The 19824-nt window shown below is 35.4% G+C and overlaps 1 protein-coding gene across 2 annotated transcripts; it reads left to right on the forward strand.

Moving 5' to 3' along the window:
* Positions 1-1170: 1170 nt before the first annotated feature.
* Positions 1171-19169, forward strand: LOC145223082 (attractin-like protein 1). Of its 2 annotated transcripts, XM_080089398.1 has the most exons (10): positions 1171-2231; positions 3006-3078; positions 3868-3998; positions 5090-5239; positions 10950-11020; positions 11586-12409; positions 15783-15976; positions 16055-17388; positions 17460-17669; positions 17909-19169. In XM_080089398.1, the coding sequence occupies exons 1-10, from the start codon at positions 1928-1930 to the stop codon at positions 18233-18235; spliced, it is 3618 nt and encodes a 1205-aa protein (XP_079945524.1). In that variant the 5' UTR covers positions 1171-1927; the 3' UTR covers positions 18236-19169. The 2 variants fall into 2 exon arrangements, with proteins under 2 accessions (XP_079945524.1, XP_079945525.1); XM_080089399.1 differs by lacking the exon at positions 5090-5239.
* The last annotated feature ends 655 nt before the right edge of the window (positions 19170-19824 follow it).

Raw genomic sequence — 19824 nt, forward strand, 5'->3', positions numbered from 1 at the left:
TTGCAAGATAGCTAAGTTGCAACACTAAGTTGCCGCAAGTTAGCGAAGTTTTGTTGCAAGTTAGCTAAGTTGCCGCAATTTAGCTATCTTGCAGCAACTTAGCTATCTTGAGTCGCAAGTTAGCCATCTTGCTGCAACTTAATTTATTCGACAACGGCGCCCTATACAACACAGGGCTGCCACTGAGAATTTTAAGATATCCCAAGGTTCCTTTTACCAAAAATTCCAAGATAACCAAAAAATGGCAAATACACAGTTTAAATCCTAGCTGGCACAGGCAACATAATCTTTGAAAAGACGCCAAGAAATACCAGAAAAATACAAAAGAAAAGATATTTTTTTGCACATTTTTTTACTGGCACATGATACATCGAAAAGCCTGTAGTAGCCTACTGGCCTGACTCACTAGTTTTGACAGGGAATTTCAATCAACTTACACGGCCTCGAACACAAAAATGATGAAGCAATGTTACGCAAATCGTTACATGAAAAGATGATTTTTGCAAAAGGATAATTTTTGTTCGCAACAATAGTATTAATTGTATCTTAATCGTATTAAACGAATAATTTTAAAAAATCCCAAGGTTTAAAAAGTTTTTCCAAAGATCCCAAGCTCAGCACTGAAATCCCAAGATCTTGGGAAAAATCCCAAAGGAGTGGCAGCCCTGCCTCAACATGCGGCTTACAATAGAGGGCGGCTTACAATGGAGTAAATACGGATCGTATGACCAGACTTTAAACAATTTTGTAGAAGAGACCATCTCATAGCGGTCGCATAAAAATCGCCTCGTAGGGCTTTACATGTGTAAAGACTATGGTACAACACTTAGTGCCAGCGAAAAAAAGTTTTTGCATGTTGCAAGTACTTTATTACGTAAAAATTTAGCAAAAATAAATACGAATTTTATGTAGACTTTGGTTGCCGGTTGTCAAAAAGCATTTTTTTGCTTGACATGCATTTAAAGATTACGCATGAAGCTACTAACTAACATAAACGTGAGAACAAAAATCACTAAAGATTGCTAAATTCGGATAGATGGCGTAAAGAGCAGGGTAAATTCTGGGTTGGGAACTAAATAAGGGTGAGAAACCAAGTGTTTAAGTTACTTTTTATGTAATTTTTTATGAAAGCTTATGCATAAACTTTTGTGATATGTATGCCTTGCGGCCAGTTGAACGCAAACGCATTTGAGCTGGTTTTCGACTTTCCTTGCAGTTGCGGGTTTTAGACAAGTTGCGCTTTTTCAGAATTTTACGTACTACGTCGGACGTTTGCCGATTAAAACTTGCATGATGTCCTTAAATGTAGATCAGTACTATTCAGTAATGAGTATAAATAAGCTGTTGGTGCCACTGCCAGGCATGTTGTAGATTGTAAAATAGGATGTTATTCCATAACGTCGGTTGTTTGCATATGAATTGTGAATGTTGTGATACTATTAGTATTACTAAGTATGTTATAAAAGTAAAAGTCACATAACTTAACACTTGGTCTCAGTCTCAGCTCTCAGGTCAAATTTAAATTTTTAGGTGGCATTTTTTATCTTGCTTTTTTGTATTGATGCTTTTATTTTATGCTTGTTTGTGTTTTCAAAGCGCTTTATTTCTAACAAGCACACTAGACACTACACATTCTTTTAAATTGTAGGGTTTCTTCTTTTTCAATCTAAAGTAGCAAATTTGTATGGTCACTTTGAACATTTTGTGAAGGATTTTTAGTTGTTGTCTGGGACTCTGGGACAAAAATATTCTGCCAGAATGATAAAAACGAAATTGGAATATTGTCTTAGTTTTAAACATGGTTGATGCCTTGATGGCTCAATATTATAGAGGCTGTGGGACTGGTAGATTTGTTTAAAATCATCTGAATATTTTCATCTTGCATGGTCCATTCTTTAATATAGTTAGAGAACATATTGAGCTGAGAATGAACAAAAGAAAGTTTTTACCACCAGCTTTAACTTTGGCAGAAACTACAATTATTAAAAAATCTAGACAGGGAACAATGGGATTGTTCCTACATGTATGTTTAGGAGCTGCATTTTTATGCAACATGATGTTTGGTCATGTTCTCTCATTCTGTCAGAATACTGACATTGTTGCAAGCAAAAATGAGGAATCGAAATGTTTCATGGGAACATGCACTAACAGTACATGTATTTGTACAAATGGTTGGGGTGGTTCATTGTGTGATTACTGCCATGGCAGAGTGATGGTAAATCAATCCTCTGGTAGGTGTTAGAGTATTAGTATTCAACATACGACAAGTTTTTTTACATTTCTCTTGGTCATCCTGTTGTGTGGTCATAGACCATTCCGTTTTTAATTCGTTTAATTTATACAAATGTCAAATATATTAGTATCTGATTGTTGCCCCTTTTGGCACCCATTGTTTCTTTTAAAATTGAAAGTGCAGTACTTTTATTGCCAACTAAACTGTCATATGTATATATTAGTGATGGGACGAGTACCCGGTACTCGGTATCGATGGTATCGATACTCGTACTCGGTATCGAAATATTTTGTTTCAGTTTTCGATACCAACGTGCGAGTACCGAAGGCCAATTTATACCATAAGAACACGGGCAACTTTATGACAATATTTGCTTTGGACAGCACAAAAGTGGAAAAAAGTTCCGCCAGTTTACAGATATCTTTTTCGCTATCACGTGGTGATTACATTTTTCGGCATGTGTGTGTACGCGCCTGTACCCGCGACCATGGCAGATAGATTAGCTAGTGATATACAACTAAGTACAACACTAGACTTAAGTACTCGGTAATCGTACTCGGTACTTGGTATCGAAGGTATATACATGTGGTACTCGGTATTGGTACTCGCTTCAAAACCTGGTATCGTCCCATCACTAGTATATATATGTGGGAAAGTCATCAATTTTATGTGGGAAAGTCTCTGTCTTTCAAAGACCACAACCTTGCATGACGCAAAAAAGCATATAAAATAGTTGTTTCTAATTGGTAGGATAAAAATGTTTTATTGTCAGGTTACATAACTGATGGTCCTCATCCTTATCTCAACTCAAGTGCATGTTCTTGGCTTATAAAACCAGCAATCAAGTATGTTACAACAGTAAAGTTGGTTTATGTTAAAGGATTTTTTATGGCAGTTTATTTTTATTGCTAAAATATATACCATTTACAAACAATTTAATAAATATGCTGAAATATCACCAAAGGTACTACTGTGCACAGACTTAAAATGTAATTTAATCAAAAACATAACTGCCAGAGCACTTGTACCGTTGTCGTCATCAGTCATTGTTGAAACGTCTGCATGATGTATTCGATATACACAAGTACTCAAGAAGATAAGTTTTTGATTAATTTACCCGTTTTTTTTTAAATAATAACTAGTGAACTACAGTTTCATGTCATACAAAACTTCACCAACTTTATCCAAATTAATTGGTTAAGGATGACTATGGTTATTTTTTGTTTCATGATGTAGGGGTCTTCTGACATTTCTAACCTGCATAACTCAGAGAGTTACTCATTTCAACAAGTGACAAACTTTTCTAGGACTCCATGAGACGCTATTTGTGCACAAATCATAAAACAAAACATACATGAACAAAAAGAAAACATTGTGACAAAACGAAAACAAATTAGTCAAGGGACTGTCTGTTGCATTGTGGTTTAACTATTAATAGCTACAACAACAGCCTGGACAAAAATATTTATTTAAATCATGAATATGTGCAAAAAATAAAGTATAATATTTACTGAATATGTTAAAACTGATTAATTTACACGGTCAACTATATTTAGATTTGCGTGGTTACCTTATTTTTTGACATCAACAAGTTTTTGAAACATTATTTATGTGTTTTAATTTGTACAACTTAGGCATTCTTCCCTAAAATTGACTTTGTTGGAGTTTGGATCGGAATGTGGTTGGGATTATCTCTACATATATGATGGAGATTCAGCATTTAGTCCCCTAATAGGGACATACAGTGGATTGGTTGCTATCAATGGTAATATACATGTGGTAAAACAAAAGTAAAATAAGTGTTCAAACAATCTGGTCCAAATTCTTCTCTTTCTAATTATGGGTCCCCTTCTGTGTTTCAAATTTATACAGATGTTAGATATTGATCCAAATTTGATCCGCCTGAAGTTTGACCCTGAATGACCCAGCTGTTCACCCACAGACCACCTAAACATATTAAAAAAACAGCTGTACTGCCTGAAGTACATGATCTAGGTGTTTTATACTCTGTTGGTTGGTGCAATGTAAGGTATTCTAATATTCTATTCTTTTTTTTTTTCTTTTTTTTCTTTCCGCCCTTCAGTTTGTCCGCCCTCTTTTGCCATGAAATGTTTAATGGATTTGGATGAAACTTTCACATATGGTAGATATAGTTATGTAGATGTGCAATCTGCTTCGTTTGTCAAGACAAACCCAGTATTTAGCCCGCTAGCCCCCAAAGTGTAAAATGTTGTTAGTGCGCACCACAAACGTTAGATTTGTGTGGTGTTATAAATGCAACAAATGTTACTAATGTTTGTAGGTTGTCTGGTGGATGTTTATGCAGTTGACAGTTAAAGGGGTGTAAACAGCCTCATGATGTCAGAGGCATTAACAGGTTGTTGCAAAATTGGTCAAAAGTTTTTAGGTGGTCAAAATTTTACTTCCTCCTGTTGAAAATGACCAATTCCAATTGTTAGGGCAAATTTTTATATTGTGTCGTAATTGCATGCCATTGTCTTCACACATATCATTAGTGATGATGACAACAGAGATTGTCGATACTTCTGAACAATGTATTCTATATACACCAGTACCTTGGCAGTAATGTTTATGATCAAATTACTTAAGTCCGTGTATAGTTAATGTTCCTAAGTACATTCAGTTTTTTTTGTGAACTTTACACGAATATACAAAATGTAATCAAGTTAAGCAGCAAATGACTGACAATAAAAATGATTTTGTGTCAGTTATACATTTGCATGTAACCAGTTTAATCAAATCTATCACAAACAATTATGGTTGTATATATAAAACTTGTAAACCTTTAAATAACTTTTGTCTGCATTTTTTGTGTGAATGTGCATGTTTTGACAGAAACAACACACTATCCAGAACTACTTGCAAAATCTGGGACAGCATTTTTACAGTTTTACAGTGATGTTGCATACAGATTGTCTGGCTTCAACATTTCATATTCCATTGATACGTGTTTGTACAACTGCTCTGATCGTGGAGTATGTACAGGTACGAAATGTATGTTAAAACCTAATTATGGGTCCCCTTCCCTGAAGGGGACACATATTGTTTTTGTCCGTATTTTTTTTTTCTTTTTTCTGTCTAACGCTGGTTTGTTATACGCATTTGGTCAAGAAAGAGTGCTTCAGATTTATTCAAATTTGGACAGATGTTAGGTATTAATCTAAATTTGATCCTCCTGAAGTTTGACCCCGAATTACCCAGCGGTTCACCCACAGGCCCCCAAAATGCAAAATTTTTGAAACATGGTTTGTTATATGCGTTTGGTCAAGAAAGACTGCTTCAAATTTGTTTAAATTTTGTCAGATGTTAGTTATTAACCAAAATTTGATCCTCCTGAAGTTTGACCCTGAATGATCCAGGGATTCACCCACAGGCCCCCGAAACGTAAAATTTTTAACGCTGGTTTGTAACGCTCCTTTGGTAAAGAAAGAGTGCTTCATATTTATTCAAATTTGGACATATGTTAGTTATTAATCCAAATTTAATCCTCCAGAAGTTTGACCCCGAATTACCCAGCGGTTCACCCACAGGCCCCCGAAACGTAAATGTGTCTAACGCTCGTTTGGTCAAGAAAGACACTGTAGGCAGAAGTCCCAAGAGAGTAACTCACTGGTTTACGATAGCAGGAAGGCTCAGCTTGATGTCGGACAGACGTTTTACGAGACATCGTTTTGGTGATCAGAAATCAGCTGTTTTGCACAGCAATGCTATTTCGTTTTATTAAGTTATCACTCACATTTTCAGTTTTGGCAAAGGTTTCACACCTTGACGTGATTAAAACCTAATAAGCGTGCTTCGGTTTCGTATATGTCAAGCAAAACTCGTTAATCAAAATAAAGTTGAAAAAATAAACTTGACATTTTTGCAAGATAAATGTTTTTTTTAAATGCTCGTTGTCAGGTCGGCCGCTGCATGACCACGGGTTACTTAAGGTCAACTAGTAGGTATTACTAACACAGTTCAGAACTTTCTTTCGTCATAACGTAGCGTTTTTTTGCAATAAATCTAGGAATCAATACTCAAGGCAAGTATAAATTAGGTTAAACGGTGTTGTTGAACAGTAAGGACCACATACTATTGAAAACGGTGTCAATAGGTCAAACAGTCATTTGGCATGTGCACCCTGAGAGGTTACTACAGGTCAATGGTTTTGCGAAACAAAGTTAAATGAAAAACAATTTGTTATGTGTACACTTGTAGCAAACAACTGTTACAGCTTTCCAGAAAAAAATGTGTTTAAAACCCGACTTTGGAAGACAATATCTGGGTCAAAGCAAGAGATTAAATTAAAGTATTTGTTTCGTTCTTTTTTAATGTTTTTATAATTATATGACAATAATAGTGCAAAAAGAATACGAACAAAAAATTTTTATTGTTGGGTTAAGTTAATGCTTTCTAAAAAAATTTTGGTTAGTTTGTGGCTATGACATTTTGCTTTTAAACAAACTTACTATCGGTAAGGCCACAAACCTTGCCTTGAAACTGTAACTTTATTAGGTAAATGGCTTGATTATGATGGCACATATTCAATTGTTGAACAATGAATGATTCCTCATAGTTTCGTACAATGCAAATCAGACGCAAAGCAACAGCAATATTTGCAACAACGTGTTCCAAAATTAATAATGTTTCAATCCGTTGTTTTTCGGGTTATGACCAATGTTATTTGATGGGCAGTCTGTCTCTTGGTCGTGGAGTTGACTATTGTTGGTGTTGAATGCATTAGTGACGTCGCAATGAATTTAGTTTCACCATCTTGCTTTTTTGTAAAACTCGACGCCTACTTTGGGGCGCGTGCACGTTAAATGAAAGTACTGCAAAGTTCAAAGGAGGGAAAATCTGAATGAATCTCACCGTCCGTTACTGATAGTAAGAGAAAAAAAGAAAATTTTAATTTGTATTTTTTTGTTTGTGGGATTCGTTAAAATGAGAGATTGTGTGTAAGACAGTGCAAATTATTCATTGTTAAAAATGACTGGCCCAGGGTCTGTACAAGTCAGATTGTGTCATTATTATGTTTGTGTGCGACATTTAGAATAAATCTGGCTAATACAGGTCGCTCATGTTGGCCAATGTTTATAATGTGGCTCTTTGTGGTAACACAATAACAAAGGTGGCTCTTAGGCATTGGCCGGTTGGCCACCCCTGCATTAGTTTTTGTTTACAAAAACCATCATATGTGTAGATCAAATGATGTGTATAGTGAATTGGTAAATATCTAACAATGATTGTGCCCTATTTTTACTGTTACCAAATCGCATATGCATATGTGTGGGGACCCATTAGATTATGCTTGCAGAAACAATTATGTTACCCAATGAAATGTAGGTCCGAAATATATATCCATTATAAATATAGTAAATGGTATATGTGATACATCGTTAAGTATGATGTAGTATATATAAACTGGCAATATATCGGAAAACCACTATTTATGGGTCCCCTTCCCTGAAGGGGACACATATTGATTTTACTCGGAAAATTTTTTTTTTTTCTTCCTTTTTTTTTTCTTCCCAAAGTTTGTCCGACTCGTTTTTCCATCAAATGTTTGATGGATTTGGCTGAAATTTACACAGATGGTAGATATAGTTATGTAGATGTGCATCCCACTTTGTTTTTGTTGATAACCCCAGTATTTACCCCGCTAGCCCCCTAAAATGGGTATTTTTTCCCGGAAGTTTGTCCGACTCGTTTTTCCATCAAATGTTTGATGGATTGGGCTGAAATTTACACATATGGTAGATATATTTATGTAGATGTGCATCTCACTTTGTTTTTGTTGATAACCCCAGTATTTACCCCGCTCGCCCCCTAAAATGGGTGTTTTTACCCAAAGTTTGTCCGACTCGTTTTTCCATCAAATGTTTGATGGATTTGGCTGAAATTTACACAGATGGTAGATATATTCATGTAGATGTGCATCCCACTTTGTTTTTGTTGATAACCCCAGTATTTACCCCGCTAGCCCCCTAAAATTGGTGAGTTTTTAAACAGTTTCAGAATTGGCTGAAATTTGGATTTCTTGTATAGTATGCCATTTATAGGTGTCGATTGTTGTGTTCAACCCTGTAGTCCTAACATTTACCCCACAAGCCCCTAAAGTGTAAAACGTATTTGTATGTTACTGGGCACTACAAACGAAAGATTTCTTTGGAGCAATAGTGTTACAAGGGCAACCAGTGTTGCTCGTTGGTGGGTTGCTTGGTGGTCGTTTTTGCGCCATGGCAGTTAGGGGCTTGTTAACAGCCCTATGACGTCAGAAACATTAACGGCTGTTGCTCAAAATACCTCTAGTGGTCAAAATTTTAAACATTGGCAGATTGGGCTGAAATTTTGCAGTACTATTGATTGAGTCATTGTGGTTTTTATATATTTTTTAGTTTGTGTGTCGAACCCAATTAGTTGCCCTACTAGCCCCCTAAAATGGGTCAGTTTTTTAAAACGTTAAATAGGACATACTTCAAACAATATCTGAGGTGAATCTAATTTTATAGTTTGTATTCTACATAGTATTATTATTTAAGCCCAGTGCCGATCACTGTGTTTTACCTTACAACACCCGACTTTCTCATGGTTATCTCTTGAATTGCATTATTTTCAACTTTGCATGTGTGGGGACCCATGAGTTTTTGCCTGCAGAAACGGCTTAAAGTTATAAAAGACGATGGCTAATATGGGACCCAATACAAAATAAGCATAGGAAATATATTCATGTTTTAAAATAGGTTATAGTGTATATGCAAGGGCAATATGTGCTAAGCCACCCTTCTAGTTTAGTTTTAAATTTATTTTAGAGTTATTAGCGTGGATCCTTATATTGTTACATAAAATATATTCGGTATAATGGAGCTAGGGTGTTCCAGAAAGAATGGACAGATTTTAGTCGAATTAAGTGATAAACCTGTATGCCTTGTTTGTTGCAAAGTACAGCAAACAAAAAATCAAATCTGATGCGATGAAATATAAAATCACTTGTGTGCTTAGGGTGTTATTACACGGAATTTGAAAAAAAAAAAAAAAAAAAATATTTGGCCCGCCCGAAAATGTTGTGCAATTCATGCGGCCCGCAGTACTAAGTAGGTTCCCACCCCTGGTTTAGCATGTTTATGGGTCCCCCCAAATTATGTATAGATAGATATGGGCCCCCTATATATCTATACATAACTTGTTTTCACAATTTTAATTATGTATATTATATATATTGTTTTTGTCCGTATTTTGTTTTCTTTTTTCTGTCCAACGCTAGTTTGTTAAACGCGTTTGGTCAAAAAATAGCTTTAATTTTTTTTCAAATTTGGACAGATGTTAGTTATTGATCCAAATTTGATTCTCCTAAAGTTTGACCCTGGACGACCCAGTGGTTCACCCACAGGCTCCCAAAACGATTTTTTTTAAAACGACTGTACTGACTATAGCACATAATCTGGGAGTTTCATGCTTGGTTGGTTGGTGCAATGTAAGGCATACTAAAGAATTTTGTAACTTTTTATTGGATTCACCTTTTCACCCCTAAACCCCGAAATATTCGGTTTTAGTTTTAGTTCAGAAATACAAGCCCTATGGTGCTGAAATTTGTTAACAATTTTCGAAAATGTTAACAATTGTTTGAGCAGGGTATTCGTTTAGTATTTAAAATTTTGCCAGTTACCTTTACAGCCCATAATATGTTTACACTATCATCCAGATATAAGTCCCAAGGGAGTAATTCACGGGTTTACGATTAAGGCAGCAGAGCGGGAGTACTCAGCTTGACATCCGGACAGACGTTTTGCGAGACAGTCGTATGGGCGATTAGAAATCAGCTGTTTTTTTGTGCAGCAATGAGGTGTTGTTTAAGTTATCACACACATTTTCAGTTTTGTTGAAGGTTTCACACCTGCGATGTGATTTAAATTCGATAAATTGGTTTCGGTTTCGTATATGTCAAGCAACATAAAGGTGTAAACTTAACTTCGAAAGCCGCGATATATGGTCTTTAAATTCTCGTTGTCAGCTTGGCCGCCGCATAACCACGGGTCACTAAAGGTCAACTTGTAGGCATTACAACATAGATTTTTTCATCATAACGTAGCTTCTTTATATTTGACAAATCAATTCAAGAATCAATATTAAGTCAGGTATAAATTAGGTAAAACGGTTTTGTTGAACAGTAAGGACTGCATGGTGTTAAAAACGGTGTCAAAAGGTGATTAAACGATTGTTTTTGCGAAACAAAGTTAATTGAAAACAAGTTGTTATGTATACCTTTGTAGCAAACGACTTTTTAATTTATAGTGTCTAAAACAACAGTTAAGGCTTTCTAGGAAAATTTGTGTTTAAAAACTGACTTTAAACGATAATATTAAGGTCAAAGAAAGAGATTAAATTGAAAGTATTTTCCTGTTCTTTTTTACTGTTTTTTTGTAATTATATCACAATAATGATGCAAAAAGAATACGGACAAAAACTTTTAAGGTTGAGTTAATGCTTTGCAAAAAATTTGTCCTTAAGAATCTAAAAATAACTGCAACATTTGATTACCATAAATCCGCACAAACACGCGTGTGGGGACCCATTCGTTTTTGCTTGCAAAAACAATCATATCTGTAGATCATACTATGTTTATAGGAAACTGGTAAATAGGACATACAATATATAACATGGAAGTATATCAGAAAGCCTTTTTTCTAGTTTTTTTCTAACATTATAATTACAGATGGTGTGTGCATTTGTGATGATGGTTGGAGTGGAGTTGCATGTAAATATCAAGTGAATGCTGAAACAAAAGTAAGTATTAATTGGTTAGCTGAGCTTTCCGGTTTGTATATGTATACAAAAAAAGTACAAAACTTTAAGACAGAGCTTATAAAAAAGCAATTGTGTAAAATACATTTTGATATTTTTACCATTTTAACTTTCAGAAACATTATTACAAACGTTGAAAATATAAAGTACAACTATTATATACTACTCATGGTCCATGTGCCTTTTCACAGCACAAAACTGTAAATTGTATTTTTCCTTGTAAGTGTGGGTGACTTGCCTGAGAGGGGTGTTTGTTTTGTCCTTTACACATAGTTTTTGTCTTTTATCATTTTTTTTAATAGAACATTGAATGTATGAATTGCAAATACATAGGAATACCACCTTTGTAGTTTTTCACCAACATGTTTTTCCAAACATAAGGTAACAAATTTACTGCAGTTGTATTTGTAAGTATGGTGAAAAATGTGAATAAGCATTGGATAAGAATGGAGAATATATAAGTTACAAATATAAAGTCCAACTTTCCAGTTAATGTTAAAATCATTGCAATTGACAACAATATAATGCAATTATATTTTGTATTCAGGATTGGTTAGCACTGTCCATTCCCCCCAATATTACCCCAAGAGCATCTTTTGATGTTGCCAGTGATATAGATGTCATGTGGATGTATGGTGGATTTGCATTTGTAGACCCTTACTCTGAACTTGTAGCTTATAATGCTTCAACTGAAAAATGGCTCATCATTGAAAATAATGGAACTTTTCCTCCTTCAAGATACAGCCACAGTATGGTGTTTTACGACAATAAGTTGCTTGTATTTGGAGGAAAGTTATGTGAAAATGAAACCAGTGTGAATGATTTATGGGAATTCGATACAACACTTTCAACATGGCGCTTGGTTTCATACAATACTACTTTTGATAATGTTCCTGGTCAATATCATTCAAGCCTTACACTTTCGGGTCACTCAGCAAATCTGGTGAAGCTTTCTAATACGTCAGAATTCATGTTTGTATTTTTTGGTTACCATCCATTTGAGGAGTATAGTTCATTTGTGTACAAGTACAACCCTACACAAAAACTATGGAGTCGACCAAAACTGTTTGGAAAAAAAATATCTGGATTTTATGGTCATTCATCTGCATATGATGAGTATGGAAGTCAAATTTATGTACATGGTGGATATGGGGTGTCAGGTCTTTCGCAGGACACTTTTGTGTATAATCCAAGGACAAATTGGGTGAGGATAGTAAAAAATGGAGGAGGTCCAAGGTACTTACACTCAGCAGTGTTTTATGGTTGGACAATGTATGTATTTGGAGGCAACACGCACAATGACACAAGCCAGAGCACTGGAGCATTGTGCTACTCATCTGATTTTTTGACATACAACTCCTATTGTAACAGGTAAAACTTCAATATAAGATGCACAAATGGACAAATCTTTATTTTGAACAGAGAACTAGAAATAAACTTTACATCTTTCATTTTGCAAAAAAGTGAAAGGCATTGCAGTATGGTTTCAAACTCCTAACACTAAATTGCATTTAGTAAGAAAATTGTGGCACAAAGAACTTGTTTTGGCAAAGATATTTTAAACAAAAAAACAACAACTATTGACTAGTGTGGGTCCCCTTCCCTGAAGGAGAAACGTATTAAATTATTGATTGTACTCGATTTGTATCTTTTTTTCGTCCCAAAGTTTGTCTGAAACGTTTTTCCATCAAATGTTTGATGGGTTTGGATGAAACTTACACAGATGGTAAATATAGTTATACAGATGTTTTGTTTTTTGTTGGACTTAATAGCCCCAATGTGCACACACATAGCGAACAAACCCATACGCCATGCAGTGTGTTGACCTGCGCACTGCTGCAAGCTTAAAATGTAGAGACATCGTGCATCATGATATCGGCGGTTTTAACAAACTAACAGAAGCTGGCGGTGTTACGTTATTCTACTGCAATATCTATATTCGACTTTTTGTCCACCTGTCAGACAAACGGCCAACACAAATTTCCCGCGAGTAGGACCGATTTCCCGGGAAGGAACTTCCCAACTTTCCCACTTTTTCCCGCCATGTTAATGCCATTAACTACATTAAAAAACAATATTGTAATAAATAACAAACAGATATACAGTGTAGCAGAGTGAAAGAACAATCTGTGCTTTATTGCTTTGTGTGAAAACAATGGCATACAATGATGCAACAATCACAATTCCGGATTCTAAAGATAGGTATTTTCGATCATCCTAAAAAATTGCATATGCCACTAATATAGAATGTTTGTGTCATGTAAACTCACTAGCATGACATAGTATACTCATGGTATTCCGAGTAAAACACATAACTTCTAAAAGTTAACTTTGTGGGCCACACTACTCTTGGAGGGCTGCATGTGCAGGCTATGTGTTTGTCACCCCTGTTGCAGAGAATGCCATTACATGTGTCAGTTGTTGTGTTTCAGCCTGTAGCGCCAACATTTACCCCACTAGGCCACTAAAATGAGTGAATCATTTTAACAATGTCCGAATTGAATAAAATTAGGATAGCATGTAAATTTATTATAAAATTAGGATAGCATGTTGCCATTTATTATGGGTCCCCTTCCCTGAAAAGGGACACATATTGTTTTGTCCAAATTTTTTTTCTTCTGTCTAACGCTGGTTTGTGAGACGCGTTTGGTCAAGAAAGAGTGCTTTAAATTTATTCAAATTTACAGAGATGTTAGTTAATAATCCAAATTTGATCCTCCTGAAGTTTGACCCCGATTGGCCCAACGGTTCACCCACAGGCCCCCAAAACGTAAATTTTTTAAAACGGCTGTGCTGACTATTTTTTTCGGATTCACCCATTTTTCACCCTTTAAACCCCGAAATAATCGGTTTTAGTTTCAGGCCAGAAATACAAGCCCTATGGTGCTGAAATATTTCAAAATTCGTTTAGTATTTAAAATTTTGCCAGTTACCTTTACAACCCATAATATGTGTATGCTATCAGTCAGATATAAGTCCCAAGGGAGGAATTCACTGCTCAGCTTGACGTCCGCACAGACGTTTTACGAGACAGTCGTTTGGGTGATTAGAAATCAGCTTATTTTTTTGTGCAGCAATGCTGTGTCGTTTAATTGACTTATCACGCGCAGTTTCAGTTTTGGCGAAGGTTTTACACCTAAGACGTAATTTAAACTCGATAAACGTACTGCGGTTTTGTTTATGTCAGGCAAAACACCACTGATCAACATAAATATGACAAAATAAACTTAACTTTTTCGAACGCCGCGATAAATGGTCTTTAAATTCTCGTTGTTAGCTTGGCCGTCGCATAACAACGGGTCACTAAAGGTCAACTTGTAGGCATTACAACACAGTTAAGAATTTTTTGTCATAACATATCTTCTTTATTTTTGACAAATTAATTCAAGAATCAGTACTTAAGTCATGTATAAATTAGGCTAAACGGTATTGTTGAACACTAAGGACTGCATGCTGTCAAAAACAGTGTCAAAAGGTCATTAAACAGTCGTTTTTGTGAAACAAAGTTAAGTGAAAAACAAGTTGTTATGTATACCTTTGTAGCAAACGACTTTTTTATATATAGTGTCTAATATAACAGTTAAGGCTTTCTAGGAAAATTTGTGTTTAAAAACTGAACTTGAACCACAATACACAGGTCAAAGCAAGAGTTTAAATTAAAAATATTTTCCCCGTTCTTTTTTTACTGATTTTTTGTAATTATATGACAATAATGATGCAAAAAGAATATGGACAAAAACTTTTTAAGTTAAGTTAATGCTTAGTGAAAAATTTGTCCTTAAGAATCTAAAACTAACCGCAACATAGGTTTACCGTAATTCCGCATAGACAGGCGGGTGGGGACCCATTTGCAAGCAAAAACGATCATATGTGCAGATAAAATTGTGTATAGTATATTAAATTGGTAAATATCGTATAGAATATATAAAATCTGATAAGTATATCAGAAAGCTACTTTTCTAGTTAGTGTTGATTATTGTGTTTCACCATGTGGCTTTAACATTTACCCCACCAATGTCCGAATTGAACAGGGGACGGCAACCGTTTTTGTATTGAGGACCGTTTTTAAACTGAAAATTTATCGCGGATCGGTATTGAAAAAACTACAAATATTCAGCAATGAAAATGACTAAATTAATTTATTATCCCCGGGATGCATGGGCAAAATGTTTGAAAGCATTTAACCTGAAAAAAATATGTGGACTGACACCTTTTTCACCCGTACCCAGAAATATTCGTTTAGGTTTACTGGTCCTTTATGTCAAAAGTTTTAAACAATTGTTTTGTTTTTAGTGGGTTTTTTGTTTTCTGCTTAGAATTTTAGCCCAATCGGCCTAGTGGTTACCTTTACAACCCCCTGTGCCCTTGCCGGATTTTAGAAATATTCACATCATATTACTACTGTTACTTAATTGCACATACTCATCCTTGGAGACCACTCATTTTTGCAAGGCAAAAACCATCATGTTAGTAGGTCAGATGGTGTTTAGAGTAAATTTTTAAAAAGAAAATCGAACATATAAATTGGCACTATATAGGAAAGCCACCTTTCTAGTTTTATATTATAACACTGTGGAATCCATCGTTGTCAATGGTTTTTAGTGTGAGAGCATAGATCTTAACCTTGTGATATTTGGTACAAATAACTTTTTTTAAATGAAGGTTTCCGCAGAAACTAAAAATTGCCCAACTGATCCAGAATAGAGGATTATAAACCTAAAGCAAAAATATTTCTTATGTTTAGGTGGAAGTATGTACCAACACCAAATTTTACTGTTGATTTTGAAAGATTTGGGCACAAGGCTGTAGTATTGACCACTAATGGACTATCAAATATTTTTGTTACTAGTGGATATAATGGTAAAATGATACCAAATATTCTTACTTACAACCCAGTTCCATGTCACTATCATCAGGCAAATGAATCAATTTGCAATGGTAAATAACCTTATTGCTCATTTCAATTACTCAGTGATCATTTGCATGTAACGGTCTAACTGTTGTGCTTCAATTAAGGTACATTTGACGAAGGACAGTGCATCTGGGACAGTGGAAAATGTGTTTCCACCTCATCCATTGTTGACACAGTCAATTTAAATATAGATCCATTGTGTAGAAACTTGTCACATGATGATTTTGAGAAAAAGTGCCAAGAATATTCAGGATGTGAGGCATGTTTGTCAAACTTGTACAACTGCACCTACTGCGAAGATAAAAATACATGTCATTACAGCAAAAATAATCCATCATGTTTATCAAAATGCAATGATGACAATTATTGCTCTAAATTTAAGAACTGTTTCCAGTGTGAAAGCTTTGATTCAAAATGCAAGTGGGTTAATGGTCAATGTAAAAATGGCAGTACAGCACAATCAGTGTGCAACATTAATTCAACATGCTACCAACAATTAACCTGTAGTGACTGTACGAAACATTCCAACTCCAAGTGCATGTGGTGTCTTAACAAGAATCAATGCATTCCAACCAATTCCTATGTTGTCCACTTTCCATATGGTCAGTGCTTTGAATGGACAAACGTCAAACAAACCTGTAGAGATTACAACTGCTCATCCCTAAAAACTTGCACATTGTGTCAAAGAAACAGTAAATGTGGCTGGTGCGATGATGGGACTGAAACTGGCCGTGGATTTTGTTTGAATGGGGCCGACCAAGGGCCAATTGCCATTGGCAATACACATAGCAATGAGAAATGTCTATCAAAAAGTTGGTATTTTTCAACATGTCCCAGCTGTCAATGCAATGGACATAGTAAGTGTTTTGCTAATGGGACATGTATTCACTGTGAGAACAACACAAGTGGATTGCAATGCCAAAGATGTTCTGAAGGCTATTTTGGGGAAGCATTAAATGGTGGCAGTTGCCAAGAATGTGCTTGTAATAACAAAGCAACAAACTGCCATGCTTTGTCTGGCAACTGTTTTTGCTTTACGAAAGGTGTTGTTGGAAATTTTTGTGAAAAGTGTGACTACAGTTCTGGATACATTGGAAATGCTACCAACAATGGAACTTGTTACTACAAACTTACAGAAAACTACCAATTTCAGTTTACCTTTACCATACCTGCTGATGAATACATTACAGGGATCAACTTTCAGAACACTCCAGTTGCCCAGGATGATGTACAAATGAGTTTTGAATCTGAGAAGCCTGTGACAATTACTTTAGGATCATCAGTGACATCTCAAAACGAGGCACACCGTACTGTGGAAGCTCAAAACGTTTCAAGCTTGCAGTATACATTTAATGCAGACCAGTACAGCTTGGGGACCAACTTAAATTCTACAATCTTAATACATGTGACTGATATACAAGTTCCTTGTCGAATTAAGGTAATACATTTTTTTGTGTTAGTAGTGTATTTAAGAATACTTTAGTCCTTAAAAGGCAATGATCTTTGCAGATATCCTTGATACAGCGAAGTAACAGACTCCTGCACATTTTGCTGATCTTATTTTCTTCCTTTCTTGTGATCCTATTTATGGCAGCATTGACATGGAAGCTAAAAATAATGTATGATGCTTACCGACTCCGGGCAACGCGGGCAGTTGAATTAAAACAGATGGCAGCAAGGCCATTTGCTGGAATGAACTTGATTTGTGATGAATTACTGGTTTGTTAAACAATTGTGTTATCAAACATTTTTTTTTATTTTAGCAACTTTAGTTTTATTAGTCTTCAAAACCTTCAATGAAGCCAAAAAAACACTTTGCCATTGTACATTTTTTTATGAGAACACATTATGACTTATATTTTTTTCATAGCTGACAGCCCAATCTCTTACTTTTAATTGCTGCTTTTTGCAGCTTTAGTGGTTCCTGTGAGCTGCAACTTTAAATGTTTGTTTTTCAGGTGAAAGAAAACGCATGCAGCCCTCAATCAGAAATTAACTTGAATGCTGAAACTGCATTGTGTGAAGAGAAATGTTCCACAGACTCTGTATGTCTGATGACAGTGGTGTTGTGTATGCCATCTGAAAGTGAGGATACAGAAAACACCAAACAGTATAGTTTTGAAGCAAACATTATGAGAACGTTTGGCAAGTCATCTTTCATGTTTGGTACGACTCTTGCATTGGAAAAGTCACGAAGGTTAAAAATGGTTTGTGAGTCCCAAAACAACACTTACAATGAAAGCTTTCTTCAAATGTTGCCGTCATGCAAGCAAAACAGTTCGTAAGCACACTCATGCAGCTTATTTCAACAACTAAGTTTTTAACAAAGCCAGTACTGTACCACCAGTTCTCATGGTTAAAGTTTATGGTTAACTTTTGAAAAAATGAAGAGAATTACATCCTAATAAACAGAACACAACAGCAAAGCAGCTTGTTAAATCCCGTAATCGTAAACCGTTTAGTATTTTTTAGAAGTGATATTATGTGCTAGGATTGTTAGAAGTGTCAAATACGATGTTCGCTAAAACAATTGCGCATTGTTAATCAAAGCATCACTTTGTTGTCCCAGCAACCTGGTGACAAATACTTCAGTATGTCCAGCGTTTTTGGCGCAGCGACATGTGCGATTGACAAATCATTTTGAAGGCTCTTTGGCGAAAAGGTAATGCTGTAGTTCGGTTTTCACGGCAAATTGGTGCAAATACAGAAACGACACTAAAATTCTATTCTCTAGACATGGGCAGATTTAATACCTTCGTTTCGGAAGCACGGTTTCCTAGTGGTTTACAACTCTTTTACGTTTTATCTACAGTTGGTCACTTGGTTTAAGTTTTCACTTATCTACAAAATTGGGACGTTATTTGTTTTAGGGCTGACTTTGCACGTTGTTTAACAATGGAATTTTTTTGTTTTATTGTCCTTTGTGCGTCCTGTTCAAGTTATTAATTTTTTCACACAGAAGTTCTATAGCAGTACAATATCACTGTGTAAGTATCTGTAATGTTGTACATTGCGTGTTTCTGTTCTCGATAAAATTTCGCGTTGTTGCCACGTTCTTCACTATCCAAAAACACCCTTGCAATGACAAATATTTTTTGAAAAACAAGTCGGCGGGAATTTATATGCCTGAAATATTTTGTTCTTTATTTCTCTGTTTAAACCTGCACTTGTATGAAGATTTATAGACGCTTGAAAATGCAGTAAATATGCTCTGTAGTATTCAGGGTGATCCTATTGTCCGTAGGCCAAAACAGTGTTTGAGTTGAAGGATAATATCGTAGCGGCATTTGCAATTTAGAGATAAATAACTAATGCGACTAATGATGAAGAGAATGTGAAAAGAAATGTGAACAGCGCGTTTTTGCAATTACATACTTAACAAACAAGGACTAGGCAGAAAAACAAAAAGTAAAAATTATAGCTGTCCAACGGGTATTTACTATTAACATATTGCAGACACATTGCCTGCAGCTTGCGATCAAACCGAAATTTTAGGATAATAAGTAAATCTGATTAAAAAAATGAAAATAGGGATAAAAAAGTGTATTTTTGTACCTGTTGTATTTATGGGTCCCCTTCCCTAAAGGGGACACATATTGATTTAACTCAAATTGTTTTTTCTTTTTTTTTCTCCCCAAAGTTTGTCCGACTCGTTTTTCCATGAAATGTTTGATGGATTTCAATGAAATTTGCACAGATGGTAGATATAGGTATGTAGATGTGCATCCCACTTTGTTTGTGTTGATAACCCCAGTACTTACCCCGCTAGCCCCCTAAAATGTTTTTTTCACCCAAAGTTTGTCCGACTCGTTTTTCCATCAAATGTTTAATGGATTTGGGTGAAATTTGCACCGATGGTAGATATAGTTATGTA

Source organism: Phallusia mammillata, chromosome 4, assembly GCF_965637545.1.
Source record: "Phallusia mammillata chromosome 4, kaPhaMamm4.hap1.1, whole genome shotgun sequence".
Classification (NCBI taxonomy): Eukaryota; Metazoa; Chordata; class Ascidiacea; order Phlebobranchia; family Ascidiidae; genus Phallusia; species Phallusia mammillata.